Source organism: Pinus tabuliformis, chromosome 7, assembly GCF_031772625.1.
Source record: "Pinus tabuliformis cultivar Carrire ecotype Pingquan chromosome 7, CPIR1, whole genome shotgun sequence".
In the NCBI taxonomy this organism is placed as follows: domain Eukaryota; kingdom Viridiplantae; phylum Streptophyta; class Pinopsida; order Pinales; family Pinaceae; genus Pinus; species Pinus tabuliformis.
The window spans coordinates 1,262,058,969-1,262,076,195 of record NC_142293.1 but is presented as its reverse complement, the minus strand read 5'-3'; the positions used below and the strand labels follow the sequence as shown (position 1 = coordinate 1,262,076,195).

General features: G+C 38.3%; 1 protein-coding gene across 1 annotated transcript in view; it reads left to right on the top strand.

The window, feature by feature from the left end:
- Positions 1–13,700, top strand: part of LOC149252011 (syntaxin-81-like) — a 128,774-nt gene extending 115,074 nt beyond the window's left edge. The window contains exon 9 of the mRNA XM_089459643.1: positions 13,245–13,700. Within this exon, the coding sequence (XP_089315769.1) occupies positions 13,245–13,388 (144 nt within the window). The 3' untranslated portion in view covers positions 13,389–13,700. The remainder of the gene's footprint in view (positions 1–13,244) is intronic.
- The last annotated feature ends 3,527 nt before the right edge of the window (positions 13,701–17,227 follow it).

Genomic DNA, 17,227 nt, shown 5'->3' with positions numbered 1-17,227 from the left:
GATGGATCAATGTATGTCATTATTAAATTCAATTATGAATTTAAATTTCATGTGTGGATCAAATTTCAATTTTCAATGTATTGGTATCCATATTACTATTAGCCTTTTTAATATTTATGCTTTCAATATTGAACAATGAATATGAACTTGAAATATATATATATATATATATATATATATATATATATATATACCCCGATGTCCCCATGCATCCCCCGAAATTTCTCTAAAATTTGAGGGTACTCCCACATGTCCCCCCTGTGCGTCTCCCTGCACCCGCGTCTCCCCGCACCGGAGTCTTGGTGGAACATTGTCGTCAACTGATTGGGGCACTGTTGTTCTTAGTGAACACTAGACTAGACATGTTTTGCGGTCAATACTCTGAGCCAATATATGATTAAACCATCTCATGCACACTGGATTGATGCAAAGCATGTGCTAAGATACCTGCATGGAACCATCAATCTTGGATTGAAATATACCATTGGTGATATAAGACTACATGGACACTCAGATGTTGATTGGGCTTGTAACTCTAATAATAGAAAAATCACATCTGGGTGTTGCTTCAACTTAGGATCTGCCATGATACCTTGGATGAGCAGGAAGCAAAATTTTGTAGCCCTTAGCACGGCTAAAGCTGAGTACATTGCTGCTAACATGGCTAGTTGTGAGGCAGTATAACTGAGAAATCTCTTTGGAGCAATGTTGCATGAAGCAGGGACGTTTTTTGGAAGCGGGGATGCAGAAGCGTCATTTTCCAATAATCTAGGAAGCGAAGCGTCTGCTATATATATATATATTTTTGCATTTATACTCAAAACAAACATCACAAATACCAAATTAGTTGTAGAAGGCACGAAACCATGCATATTTTTGCATAAATCAAGATAGATATAACATCCATTGTACATTAATGATTAATTATTCAAGCATCAACCATTTAGATGCATCAACCATCTAGAATCTAGATTCTTATCCTTTTGTCTAGCCTTTGCCTCTACCTTGATTGTCTAGGGACATTAGTCAACATTGCCCAATTTTGATCAAACTACCTAATTCAAGACTTAAAATATGATAGAAAAAGCTTAACATGCTTGATCGATGATTTTGACTTGATTGAAAGGTATTTTTTTGCTAAGGGCGTGCCACGTGACAAAGGAGTTCAACAATTAACACCACCAACACTAGGGTACATATAGGGCTTGGTGCTCTTGATTAAATGCTAATCACATACGTTCATACTTGTTATAATCTAATGAAATGCCACAATCCCATTCATCCTAAATTCTTAAAAACTGTTAAGTCTGCTGAATTTTGAATAGGATATGAAATTCTATTTTCTCCATATGAAGTCCAATGAGGCTGGAACCACTCTCAAACATCCTGAGTCGTTTCATGGTAATGTTAAAAATTTAAGTAAAAGGATGAAAATGAAAAATAAAGGAGAATGTCACTTTTACTTTAAGAATTTAACATTACCATGAGTGAGCATCTGCTATATTTATATTTTTTTTTTAATATTTTTTTTGCCTTCATTCCTCACCCGAACCCAAGGTGGACCCACACCCAACAAGCAAACTCACCTAAAATTAATTTTTTTTTGAAAAAAAAAACGATTTTCTAAACGCTTTTCCTGAATCGTATGGAAGCGTATGCTTCGCCCTCCGAAGCGCCATGCTTCGTACTGTCAAAGCGCCATATGAAGCGCGCTTTGGAGATTCAGAAGCGTGCTTTGTAGGAAAGCTTCCGAAATTCCCAGGAAGCATCCAAAACAGGTGAAAGCGCGCTTCCGAGGACGCTTCCTAGACGCATCCGCATGGGACGCGCTTCAGGCCTTGGAACCGGGGGGGGGGGGGACGCTTCCTGCAACATTGCTTTGGAGAGTTGTTCGAGCATGTTCTAGACATAACAATGATTTACTGTGACAATAAGAGTGGGATTCGACATGCAGAAAATCTCGTATTCCATGACAAGTCCAAGCATATTGAGATCAAATATCACTATATTTGGGATATGGTGCAGAGGAGCATTAAGACTCCATCATATAGCAGCTGATGACCAGATCACCGACATTCTTACCAAGCCTTTGTCGAAAGGGAAGTTCTTGGTTTTTAGAGAGCAACTTGGATTGACGGATGTGACCTTTTCTAAAGAGGGTGGTTGTTGATTTTTGGTAGCATCGGATGTGCTCTAAGCCTCAAAATTTGTAAGGAGGCTAGGACACATGTATTCCAGAATACACAGAAATCATTTTGGGAAATTCCACCGAAAGACAGTGTTATTAAAATAATTAATTATTTTTAATGGATGTCTAAGTCTAAACAATTAAAATAATTAAAGGGTGTTAATAAAACTCGGTGTGAATCTTCTAGAAAAACACAAAGTTCGAGTCAATATGATCTGAGCCATTGATTAGAATTTAATCTAGGTTGTTCATTACTCAACGAGAAGATTATAAGGACTTCGATGGGCATTTGGAAGATACATTGAGTGGGATCAAGAGATCGATTTCTCAAGAGAGCTGCGCAGAGCAGCCAGAGAGATCATTGAGGAGATTCTTGCAGTGAGGGGAAGGGATAGTTTTCTGGAGGAAGTTTTCCTGCTCCGATGAGTGCAAGACAGAGAGGGCAAAGAGTAGTCTGGAGAGGCAGCACAGAGCTTCAGAGGGAGTTTGTATTTCTGTTGGGGAGCAGTTGGGATCTAGTGTTGGAGCAGGGGTGTGAGACCGGGAGGCCAGAGGGCCGAAGTTTCCAGCTGGTAGGAGATGAAGAGGAGGTGCAACACAGTCCCAACAACAGTGACACAGTAACTGCATAGGTGTGATCCAGTGCTGCACAGAGACAACGGAAAGGCTCATCTCCAATGCAGATCAGTGTCGGATTTTCCAGTGACAGGGTGAGATCATCTCACTATCTCTTGTTCAGTTAGATCTCTATATAGGATTGCTAGTTTGGGCATCCGAAGAATTGTATTAAGAATTACTGCATAATAATACAAACCCTCAGCTGCTGCACCGGTTTTCCCACATTAGGTTTTTTCGAGGACATTTGTCCAAAATCAATGGTGTCAACTGTGTGTGTGGTTATTTCTTCTTTCTCAGTTCTTATTTCCGCATATAATTTAATTAGTGAAGGTTGCAGTTGTATTTACTTAGATATTTACAGTGTAACACAATAAATAACTTGCATGAATTAACAAGTAGGAGGAGTTTGCTGCATTAGGGATTTGGGTCAACAAATTTTCACAGTGGTCACGAATTATGAGCCTTGGTTGTGTGAGATCCTTGTCATGTGTTGACAAGTGGATCCCCCCAAGCAGTGATGAGCCTTGGATATGCGAGATCCTTGTCATGTGTTCACAAGTGGACCCCCCCAAGCAGTGATGAGCCTTGGATGTGCGAGATCCTCGTCATGTGTTGACAGGTGGATACCCTCATGCAGAGATATGACTTGGTTGAGCGAGATCCTTGACAAGTAGGTTATCTCCCCAAGCAGAGATGAGACTTGTCAAGTGGGTTATCCACCCCAGTGAATATAGGGTGATGGATGAATCTTCCCTATGATGATTCTTCTTCATTAGATTGTAACGTCATTGTTCCAAAGCAGAGATCCACGTGTCAGGTAGAAATTCCTCCCTAATTGAGAGGGAGTGTTGAAAATTGGCAGCTAAGGGATGAACTTCCTTGACTAAAATTTCATTTTTGACTATTCTAGAGTGACTTTCTAAAAATATAGTCATGTTTATCATTGCAACCATGACTTTTCAAAATTAGGAAGTCACCTTGTTTTAATTGGTAATCATATATATGACGAAAAATCACCTAACTTATCCTTTATCAATGTCAATTGTTTAATTTTTAATTTAATCATCAATATATATATATATATATATATATATATATATATATATTAAAATGAAATTCCATGTCACCCTCTCCTACTTGGCACTCATTCATGCCACTTCACATCTCTCTCTCTCCTTGATGGCAAATCGAACTCTCTCTGATTCAATGATATGTTACTCTCTCTTCCTTTCTCTCTGTAATGCTCTTATGCACCTCTTACTCTCTCACACACTTTATTGGCTCGTCATAAAATATTCCTCTTACACCTCTTTAATGCATATGTTATGTTTCTCCTTAATGGCTTGAATTACTAAGGCATGCATACTCCTTCTTGATGGCATAAGTTACGAAGGCATGTATACTCCCTCTTGATGGCATGAGTTACTAATGCAAGCGTATCTCCTTATGACATTAGTTACACTGTCATATGTCACTCCTCCTCAAGGCATGGGAGTTACTCCTTCATGAATTTGACCTCCTTGCTCTTCCTATATATTTGTGCCTCTCATCCTCTCTATTACTCACTTGTTTATTCTAAAAGGAGAAGTACGAACTTGAGAAAGAGAGAGTTAGAGAGACTAGAGAAGACTTGTGTGTGAGAGAGAGAGAGAGTCTTGAAGAGTAAGAGCAGATCTGGGTGAGCCAAAATGATTCAGTGTTTGCATTAGCTACTGCTATCAGATATCTTCTTCATATTTGGGTAAACTTCTTCTTTCTCTCATTATATTCTGTATCTTTGCTGAACAATTGATTTCTAATAAAAGAAGAATCTGGTTGGGTTTTACCCTTGTCTCCTTGTGTTCTTGGTTGTCTTCTATTTTGCATGTGGTTTATATGCTATATGTAATATTTGTGAAGATTCGGCTAACCTCGAATCTTATTGCAACAACTGATGTTATTTCTTCTGATTGTTAATTCGATTAAACAATTTACTTGTTGTGTGCTATGGAAAAATCGAAACAAATACACTGCAACCTTCACAAAACAAATACTACAGAAGAAATAAAAACACTGGAAGAAATAGATGCACACACACAAAATACACCGTTATTTTTGGACCAATGTCCCTGGAAAAACCCAAATTGGGAAAACCAGTGCAATAGCTGAGGGTTTTAATATTATTTAGTAGTGAGAATCTGAGTACAAACTGTGGATGCTCAAACCAACAATCCAAATAGAGAAATCATTGACAAGAATAACTAGTGAGAAAAATTTCTCACTCCACAGGCGATCCAACATTGACCTCAACTGGAATTGAGTTGCTCCTTGCTCACTTTGTGTAGTCACTGTTAGGCTACGTAGTTACTGCGTCCCTCGAGCTTGGAACTGCTTCTCTCACTGTATCGTCCGCTGTTGTCTGGGAAACTCCCTCTGCCCAGCGTCTAGCTCAGAATCTCTCCTGCTCCTCAGCAAAGCGGAAATCTCACTGCCTCTTTGCAATGTACTTGTCGGAACTGGAAAATACTCCTTCGGCCTCACTATCTCTGCCCCTCTCTCACTGCGTCGATCTCACTGAATGACTTTCGGGAACACACAGTTGCTACTCTGGAAATCGATTTCTAGCAAAATCGAATGCTCAACTGATTTGGTGTATATACTCCAAGCCCCATCGACTTCTTATAATCCTTCGTTGAGACTTGAACGACCATGATTAAATCTTAATTGATGGCTAGGATTTACTAGAAATTGATCCATGCACTTTTCTAGAACATTCTCACCATGACTTAATTAATTTTAATTAATTAATCATATTTCCTAACTTAGGAAATATTTAAAAATTGATTAATAATATAATTAAGTCATTTCTAGGCGGAATTTCTAGAAACGATTTCTGGGTTTTGGAGATCTCATGTATTCTAGCCTCTTCACAAAATTTTGTGGCTAGAACACATCCGATGCTACTAAAACTAACACTTTCTCTTAGTGAGGAATGTGTTCTAGTGTTGTTTCCCCTTGTAGCAACACCCTGTCTCTGCATCATCTCCTGTTACACTGCTGATGTTTGGATATTGCTGCCCACCAACCACTGCGCAACTCTAATATGTGTTGCCTCTGTGCTGCTGCTGACTTTGGTGAACAGCTGTCAACACTGCAACTCCCACTCCATCTGCTGCTGCTGCAACTGCAACATTTGCAACTGAAAGACATCCTAAATACTGAATCAACTATGATCAATATGACGCACGTATCACTTGAGTCTTTGACTGTTGCTAGTATATGCGTTGTCATTGAGGTATCTATGCATTTGTTGACTCTGCATTGTGCCATCTTTGCACTACACTCCCTAGTATCTGACTGCAACTAGACTCTGCATCTTTCACTCTGGCATTTGATTGCATCTACTATCATTGATCCATCCCGCTATTGAAATATTGTGGGTCCCCGTAGCAATGTACTGATTGAAGAGGTGGAACTCCTCAAGAATCTTGCCCATTTGTAGCACTTTGAGGCTACAGTACCAAGTCACCCCATTTGACTCCTGGGAGTATGGTTGTCAACATCACGAAATCTAATCTACTCATACTGTTGTTGTTACTGCTCTGTTGATGCTTCTGCAGTGCTGCTGCAACTACTCCAATAATGAGTCTAATCTCCCCAGATCCTGAAGTACTATATTCCATAGGGATGCTCCCTTTGAAACTAGACTACCTCTGAGTCTCAATCTCCCTATGGGAAATCTCTCGGCTCCCTCCTGGAAACTCACACTGTCCTGCGTTGGAAGCTGGACTGCATAGCTCTGCGCTGGGAATCTCCTGGCGGGAACTACACCTACATACTGCAACTGGGCAATTCACACTACTTGTGTCACTGCAACTAGTTTTGCGACCGTCTCTCAGGTACTGACTGCAACTAGTGATGCAACTATCATCAAAATGATTGACTGTACCTGCTGACACTGTGATCCTCCTGCTACTAATTCTGTTGGGCTCCCACAGCAAGGATATTGATCCATGTTAGAAATTTGCAGCAACTGGATCTAATATGCTACTCTTCCATGGATCCTGCCCATCTATGGCCATCTCAGCAAATGTCGAAATCCTCCTCCTCTTCTACTCAACTGTTGCTAGGCTCTATGCACTCCCTACTAGAGTGAGTAAATCTGCTCACAACAACGACTGATCTGCAAGAGAAAATTGAACTTTTGAAGCTATAAGTCTCTCGAGGAAAATTTCCCTCAGTGTGTGCTCTTTCTTCCTCACGCTATTTTGCACTAGTAACTGTTGCAAAATACAATGTCCAGCTAGAGATCTGCTCTGCAAGGAAAATACTAGTTGCTCACTCTGCCTCTCGTAATCCTCGAACTGGAGAAATCCAATTTCTCTATCGCTCTCTCAGAGAAATCGATTTTCTTCAAGAAATTGACCCTCTTGGCCAAGAAATTGCACTGCCTCTAAGGGTTTCGAACTATTGCTTACGCAGAGCTACAAAATTCCTCTTCCCTTCTGTTACTGAGCTCTCTGGCTTACAATCTGCGCTTTGATACCATGTGAAAATTCGGCTAACCCTGAATCCTATTGTAGCTACTGATGTTATTTCTTCTATTTGTTAATTTAATTAAACAAATTATTTGTTGTGTGCTACGACAAATATCGAAACAAATACACTGCAACCTTCACAAAACAAATACTGCAGAAGAAATAAAAACACTGGAAGAAATAGGTGCACACACACAAAATACACCGTTATTTTTGGACCAAGTCCTTGAAAAAACCAACTCAGGGAAATCGGTGCAGCAACTGAGGGTTTTAATATTATGCAGTAGTGGAAATCTAAGAACAAACTATGGATGCTCAAACCAACAATCCAAATAGAGAAATAATTGGCAATAATAACTAGAGAGAAAAATTTCTCACTCCATAGGCGATCCAACATTGACCTCGGCTTGAATTCAGCTGCTCCTTGCTCCTTCTGTGTAGTCACTATGTGAACCTACGCAGTTAATACGTCCCTCAAGCTCATGACTACTTCTCCTCTCACTGTCTCGTCAGCTGTTGTTTGGGAAATTGATACCCTTTTCTCGCAGACCCTCTGCCCAAGCTTCTGGCTCAAAATCTCTCCTCCCTAGCAAAACGGAAATCTCCCCAAAAGGGCTCTACGTTGCCTCTCTGTGGCAATCACTGCCTCCCTGCAATGTACTCACCGAAACTAGAAGATCTTCCTTCGGCGTCACTATCTCTACCCCTCTCTCACTGCTTTGATCTCACTAAATCACTTCTGGCAACACACAATTGCTACTCTGGAAATCGATTTCCCAACAAAGTTGAATGCTCAACTGATTTGGTGTATATTCCCGAAGCCCCATCGACTTCTTCTTATAGTCCTTTGTTGAGACTTCAATGGCCACGATTAAATCTTAATCGATGGCTATGATTAACAAGAAATCGATCCATGCACTTTTCTAGAACATTCTCACCATGACTTAATTAATTTTGATTAATTAATCATATTTCTTAACTTTAGACTTAGGAAATATTTAAAAATTGACTAATAATCTCTTTAAGTCATTTCTAGGTGGAATTTTCAGAAACAATTTTTGGGTTTTGGAGATCTCATGTATTTTTGCCTCTCCACAAAATTTCGTGGCTAGAACATATCCGATGCTACAAAAACTAACACTATCTACAATTGCTTAACTAATATTGCAAAAGAAAGAAGTTTTGGAATAAGTAATTGTTGCAGCATAGAACTTCAGAATTTCAACATTGGATAACACTCAAGACTCTGATGTAAATTCAGAGACTCACCTCTTTCCAAAAAGTTTCTCACCTCTCTCTCTCTCTCTCTATATATATATGAATTTCATTTAAATACAATAGCCTCATGCCAAGGCTGGTACTATTCTCTAGCTAGGGAAAACCAAGTAAATTGTAGCCAACAACAAGGAGCTCCAATAGCATCACACCAACAAGTCCTCCTAGGCAAGACATCTCTTCTCCTCCACTTCTCAACAAGTACAATCTAGGGTTTAATCACAAGACCCTAGCTCCAATGTTTTCAAGGGATGAAACCCTAGCCCTAGTATTCAATATCTTCCAAAAGATCCATGAAACCCTAGTGCCTCCTGATACCCACCACTTTTTGGGTGATAACCCAAGTAGAATTTTTTTCTCCATGATGAGCCTCAGCCTATAGTCAGCAGCCCTTTGATGCCTACTACTAGCTCGTTGTACTATTTCTCTGCCACCTGAGCCAGCCATGTGGTCCCTCACTCATCTATATTGATTGTATGCTTGAAGGTGGGCCTCTGGAATCTAAAGGTATGTCTTGTCATTTGATATTTGAGTATTGGGTTTACTTATCATGGATACTTCTGGGTATATGGATTGATAAGGGGATTTGGCGGAAAGAGTGGGCTTAGTTTGTACTCTTGTCTCCTTGATATCTTTTGGTTGTTACCCTTGAATCTAAGTCATGTGGGATCTCTTTTATTGACCATTTGGTTCTAGGGTGGTACAACTTTGGGTACGTGGTCTTGCTCTTTTACCCGCACATATTACTCCCTCTCCACTCACTATACCCCCATTCATCATTTCTCCCACCTGGGTCCACATTCCCATTGCCCTCACCTTGGGTCAGACCTAGAATGATGCCTCGGAGGTTGAAACAATTAAAAGAAAAAGAAAAGGCATAATTGGCCATGTTTAACAGGAAATTGTACCACAAAATGCAAAAGATGGTCGAGACAAAATAGTTAGCATGTGGGCAAAAGCCAATACATGAGCTCTACCCCAATCCATGGCCATCACCTTGGTTCAATAGGCCCTAGATGAGCCTCCTTTATCATTCAGGAACCCATGATTGTCCCAATCCCTAGAAGGCAATGAACCACCCTACCTAAAAGGGGTAATCATTGTTATATCTTACATATCATGCTCTTGTCCTTTGGGCCCTGAGCAGTTAATTAAAGAAAATCCATAAAAGGAAGAAGGCATATAAAGAAGGGTGAAAAAATCAAGGTTGGGGCACCTCATGTATCACGACTGCTCCCTCCTATACATTACATACCCAGGCGTGGGATTCCCCTTCTCTAGCTACCCCTATGCCCCACTATGTGGCCAGGACTGCCCTTCTCATTCCCTATTTCATCTTACTTATTTGTAACTTGCCACCCGCATTAGAGGGATGTACTTTGGACATACTATCCCCTCTAAGGGCTGAAACCACCTAATAAGGTACTTGGCTAATCCCCTTTGGAGCGTGGAGGCACTAACACATGCCAAGACCCACTATGGAAGGGGATGCCATTATGAAGTACTCACTTTTTTATCCATGATTTGTAAGCTCTCTTACCCGATTATTTTAATGACTGGTTGTATTGGAAGCCTAGGGGATGCATTGGATCTTATGCAAGATTACAGGTGGTTTCCATTTAGGTTTGGTCTCCCTGTATGGGATCCTAACCCCCAGAGGTCTACATTGGCACATGTAGGGTGTGCATAGAGAGTCGTGGGCCTCCACAGCAGCAGACAACACTCCATGGATCTTCATGGATGTTCAGAGACTACTAGCGATCCACTTTTGGGATGATGGTGATATGCTTGGTACACTATGCCCAACAAGCCCCCACAGGAGTCCCACACTCTTGGCAGGTGTCCCAGCATTTGTACGATGTCATGGCAACATTCATGCCACCACATGGACCATTGCATAGAATCTATAGGCATCTCTGATTCATATGGAGACCCATGGGGTCATTGATGTACCCTTAGATCCACTGGGAGCACCACAAGTCTACTACTTGGAGAACAAGGGACCACCCCCATGTCCATCATATTTTGATGAATTTGTTCCTCAATATGGCACTTCAAGATATTATCGAGCCTTTGGAGGGCCCTACGACATGCACATATTGTTATTTGGCCTTTTGTGAGCTTAGTTTTACACTTATGAGCTAGTTTGGTGGGTCACCAATAGGGGTTATTATTTGTACATTATTTTATCCTGAGGGGATAATGTAGGCCCATAGGCTAATTTGAATTCCTTAGGAGGCTATATATTGATGTTAGATACATTCATTTGGATCATCACTTGATTTGGGATCTCTCTAGTCATAGAGAATTTTCGCACTTTTTCCTTGGGGGATATTTTTGGAGATGGATGGATTTTGACGTATGGATTTGGGCTATTTATCTTATTTTGGAGTTTGGTCTTGTGAATGAAATGCTAGTTGGATATACTCTATAATGTTGTAAGTGAATTTTGATGTTGTTGCTGCACACTGCTAAAATTAGGTCTAGTTGCTGCATAATTGAAATGTGGAATTAAGCATGTTTTAGCTAATTTAATGTATGGGCCAATGTTATATGAATTAAATGTCCTAGAGATTGTTTGTCTCGATAAGCTTGCATCGTTTTCTTTAAAGCATAAACGCTTGAAGGTCACTTTTCTTTTCTCTCTCACATTGAATGAAGTTGACTTTCTGGGTCTCCTTGATCAAGAAACCAAGTTCTTATTCATCACCATCCTTGACTCCATATCCCCAAGTGAATTAGGCACTGGTCCCTTAACAGGGTGATCATTTTAACCCTCTTTTTTACCATTTTCCCCTTTTTCCCCAAGTCTAGCCCCATTAGGTCACTTAGGGCATTAGTTTCCCGGGAATTGACCCAAGGAAAAACTTCGATCTCCTACAGGCCATTGCACTAGTGGGTCCCCTCCCTCTCCTCCAAATTTGAGGCAATTCTAACAGTGGAATCTCCGAGAATCCCAAGCCCTAGATCTAGGACCAAATTTTTCCGAGGCATCCCCAAGGCTAGACCTCACTAGGATAAATTCAACCTTTTGAAGTAAATATTCTTGTTTGGTCCTTCCCCTCACCTTGTCCAGAATAGGAACATCATTGGTTGCTACATTCCATCCCCGAACCTGGGTTGGGTCCACTTGGCCTTGTGTGGTCCCACTTCTCAATAAGGACTTTGTTAAAGACCATTTGGGAGTCCAAGTTTCCAAGGACTATAGGGATTGAGAAACTCCTTTATAAACCTATCCTTTCTCCCTCAACCCTCCAATCCTCACCCCTTACCACTGGTGGACCAAGTCCCTTGCTGAAAGAGCAAGCAAGTTCCATTCCTCACTCCATCCTTGGGAAAGGGTTTTCAAGGTCACGTCTCACCTATCCATTGACATCTACTTTACAAAGTGATTCCTACACTACCAGGACTTCGCTGTGGTGACAGTGGGCTAAACCTCCACTGTTGCCCTTGACCTAGCAGTTGCCCTTTTAGGAACCCCTTTTAGGCCCCCTATTGGTTTGAGTGGTAACACCTCCAAGACAAGAGAAAAAGTAAAAATATGTGAGAGAGAGAGAGAAAGAGAGAGAGAGAGAGACAAGTGTACTGTTCTCCTTACATCTCTAACACAAGATGATGAAGATATGCTATAGTGAGATCATCTCCAATATCCTCTTTACAAGAGTAAATCCTAGTATCTAACAATGATCCTCCAACAAAGATGGTCTCCCTCTTGCCCATAATAATGTTGGAAATATGGTAGCCATGGTCGCTATTTTCATCATGAAAAAAAAAAAAAATTGAATTTGAATTTATGCCTCCAAATTACTTAAGTTGGCTTCGTATTGTTCAAGTCGGTTCTGCCCCCCTACGAGGCACCCATTTGACCCCCTTTGAAGACTATAAAGGAGACCTCCTCTCCTCATTAAATTTGGGTATCTAAGAAGATTATCTCATGTTTGAGTTCATTTTTTATGTAGTCATATCAAGAGCCTATGAAGATTATCTAATGTTTGAGTTCATTTTGGGGATCTAAGAAGATTATCTCATGTTTGAGTTCATTTTGGGGATCTAAGAAGATTATCTCATGTTTGAGTTCATTTTTTATGTTTGAGTTCATTTTTGAGTACATTGTTTGACAATACAAAGCATTTCAGGAAGGTGCTTTTGTTGCCTTTGTAGATAATTGCAGTCTTTTAGAAAATAGAACCTGCTGAAACAATGGAAAGACTTTTACAATGTATGGAGAGATATAGGTTGTACAACCAATGTAGTTCACTACATAGATATAGCGGGCGTGGCTGATTAGATGGCCTAGTGATCCATGTATGAAACTACATGATTTCTCATATTTCCCTTTCTTGGACATTATACATGAACAAAAATGTCTATGAATTCTTTATACACTAAAGAATCATGTACAAGGTTAACACACAGAGGGTAATTAAATATGTATTTTCCTTTTTTTTATATTATGAATTATGGCTATCAAATGGAGTTGTAATGGGCTTTTAACTTGCATTTGAGTAATGTGTTGAAGTGATGCGTGCAATTTGTAGCGTGTTTTTCCTTTATTTTCACGCCACATGCATACGCAAACTATCTTTCTATTGTGTCTCCTTGGATTTCTATTTTTGAAATGCTCATGAGTTTCATTCGTTTGTCAGGCAGTTGAAGCCACAGCAAATGTCAAAGAGGGAAACAAGGAATTGACAAAAGCCATAGAACGCAACAGTAGCAGTCGAGCTTTTCTTCTTCTATTCTTGGTGGTTCTTCCTCTAACTCTTCTATTCCTTGATTGGTACCAATAACTTTTGCACTTGCTATTTTGTATATGTTAATTTAGTTTGCTCTAATAACCAGAGAGACGTGCTCCTGCCCCGGTACAAACGAACCAAAAAAGGGGTGCACTTACTCAGTCGTAAGTCTTAAATGCAGGATAGATTTTTTGGTAGAATTTTTCTAGGATGACAAAAGAATAAGGAAAATGTTGACTAATTGAAGCTGATGTCAGAAATAGTTCACTAAGCACAATTATATAACTCCAATTTCAAGCGACTCATGAGTGCATTAACGAAATATGTTTTAACCGGCTATTAAATATGTTCCATGTGTTGCGAGTATCCTTGATTTACATGAACTCATGTTTTGTGCATTATGTGGATATGTCAACGCTTTTATATTTATTGTTTAAAAAAATTGTATATGATTATTAAAACCAGGCAAACCTGCTGATTGTTCTAACTAAAGCTACCAAATTTTGTATACCAAATTTCATTGCCAAGCGAAATATGGAGATTCTAAAAGTTAAGAGCCATTGTTAAAGCTTGAAACCACGTGTATCTCACTTTACTAGTGTTAAGGGATTTAACAAGATAGAAATCAGAGGATTACTATTAGCATTTGTATGAATAATATAATTGGGAGTACCACTGGGAAGGCCGAATAACTTTTTCCTCCATTTAGCATATTTGGTTAGTGACAATTGAGATAGTCACACAAATTATTCAGCACACGTCACATCACCAAATGTAAGGAATGACTCACTTAATATAAATTTGCTTCTGATTTCCATTAGAAATCACGAATAAAAACGTCTGAAATGTTAGACGACTCCTGCAAATTGAAGTCTCAAGTGGCTTCCATTCATACCAGGTTATGTGCTACTATCGTTAATTTTTTCCCTGGAAATAATGTAAAACGCGGGCTAGTATCATTGCAAACAACGTTTTATCATTAATTGCCGCATTTGCATATGATTTGAGGTCGAAATATTAGATAAATTGGGCTTAAATTGAATTAGCCACAAATCGACTAATTTAATTTTCACTAATTGGACTGTGAATTAATGGTGAAGGTGGTGCTTTTCGAGCCATCCAGCAGCCTGGGCAAAATAAGGCCAAATCATGGTTTTTCCCTTGTGGTGTGGAAAAATATATGTCACAAAAATAATTGGCGTTCACACTACAACCCACTTAGCAATTTATATTTTACGCAATTTATATTTTACGCAGATGTTTGGATTTCTTTTTTTATTTTGTCAGCATTTAGCTGAAGTTAACAGAATATCAACCAGTTTGAAAAGTCATTGTTACTGGTCTTAATAAAAACTGACATATATTTCAAATGATATACATTATAAGAAAATAGGGTTCAAATCCTTATTTAATATAATTTGATATGTATAATGTTCTTTTACCATTAAGTGATTGATGATAAATATTTGTATTAATAAATTATTATGAAAACAAATTTACAAGAAAATTTATTAAAAACATGATTTAACCAGGTGATGAGATATACGTATAAGTAAGAGTAAGACAGTGCTCTATTTATGATAGAAGTGTTAGTGTTTTATCATCCTTTATTTAGTGTTGTTGAGATAGGCATAAGAGTACAATAATTAGTGTTGTTGAGATAGGCATAAGAGTACAATAATTAGTGTTGTTGAGATAGGCATAAGAGTACAATAAAATTGATAAATTTATACAATTAATTGACCACGCTGCTCACGAACAATTTGACTGAATTTAAATATACACACATAACTTAAATAAACAATAATATTATAATATCCTTAAATGTTTAGTCGAGGAAGGAAAGCCAACTTGTGCTTAAAATAACATATTGGAATTGACTCCCTTTAGGTCTCAGACCCAAATAGATACCTATTTACAAGGTTTGCAGATTTTTTTTATTCCGAACAATTTGATAGTAAATTTAAATAAGCACACATATGATTAAATAAATAAACAGTAATATTATATCCTTAAATGTTTAGTTGAGGAGAAAAGGACAATGTATGGTTAAAATAACATATTGGAATTGACTCACTTTAGGTCTCATACCAAAATAGTTACTTATTTACAAGGTTTGCAAGACAATTTTATTCCATATATAGCTTTAAAAAAATAGCTTTTATTCTTTTTTCACATAACCCTTCCCAAGTCTTCGCGTTAATTTTGTTCTTCAAATTACTTCAAAGAGGGTCTTGTACATTTTTTTTAATATATTAGTTGGAAGGAACAACCGTAATTTTATTCAACCTGGAAACCAAGGAAAACACTATCATCCCTATGGAAACAAACTTTATATGAAGTTACACAAAAATATATTCAACCAAACAAAGAGGATTCATCCAAGAACCTAGCCAAATCAACTTTTCATTGAGCAAAGAAAGTGGTGGTAATATATTATGATCTACAATTTTGAAAATGTAATGATATCAAATTTTACCCATCAAATTTAATGAAAATTTCTTACAAAGATCACAAAAGTATACTAAATTTGTTGAATTGTCAAAATCCATATTTAATGTAGTGCTTTCATAAACAAAATAAAAATGCTTAATAACCTAACCAAACATTCAAATTGATAGGATATAATGCTTTGGTAGTAAATTCACTTTAAGATTTTATGTTATATTATAATTTGTCTTTGATCACTTTTTCTATAGAACTCTGTTTTCTTTATCTAGGAATTTAGTATGGAAATATCATTAGAAAAAATTCTATTTACAATTCCCATAACTTGAAATTTCAAATCTAGATGTAGTTGATGAACAAGAACTTGTGAGGAATAGTAAAAAGAAATAAGTAATCATTTGCAAATCTAAATAAATCATTGAAATGGTATAGCAAAGATTACAAAGCCCAATCTATCATTGGCCTTGCTCTCTCAAATTCAAAGCTGCACCATGTAGATTTTGAACAAACATCCAAAATCTTTGGGATAGTTTGAGTAAATTGTTTAGAGCAAAAGTGGTAAATGCACAGTTCTCTCTAACACTATAGTGATTCAAATTTAAAATCATTGACAAAGTCATTATGTCTAGTGACAAAAACAATATGATAACTCTCATCAGACATTGTGTAGAATTTAATGTTATGGAGAGGATGCCAAAGCCTCTGATCTACCTTAGTCTTCACCGAGATTACAACACCCCTAATTCTGGGTTTCACTGAGGCTGTAATGCCCACAGATTTGGGCTCCACTGAGATTACCATACTCACAGTTATGGGCTCCACTGAGGCTACATTACCCATAGTTTAGAGCTCCACAGAGGCTATAAAGTTCTCAGATCTGAGATAGGTCTAGCCCTGTAGCTGCATGTAAGGAGTGACGTTTCTAGACAAGAGATCCATCCCTTATTTTGCGATTTTCTAAGCCTTTAATTTGTCACCTATCCGTGGATATATGTCTTAGAAGGCTCCTAAAATAGATCCAAAGGCACGACCCTATGCTTGTTACAGATGCAAATGATAGATATAATTTTAACCCAAAAAGCCTTCACGAATCTTCTTTAATGCTCCTAGTTCACGTGTTGTGAACTGTTCATGTGTCTTTATGATGGATGACTGAATTCCGGTTAAAGAAAGAAATGAAGGTCCACGAGTTCTTATTAATACATATTTTACTTTGAATGAAAAGACACGTCCTTTCATAACAATTGACATGATGGAGCCGACATGAATATAAGACCGACTTATGAATAAACAATATGATAACTCTCATCAGACATTGCGCATAATTTAATGCTATGGAGAGGATGCCAAAGCCATTTTCTTGCATTGAGAGGTACTTTATAGTCCAGTATAGGGGAGATGGTGTAGTGCTTGTAAATGAGTGTAAATATTTAAATGTCGGCTCA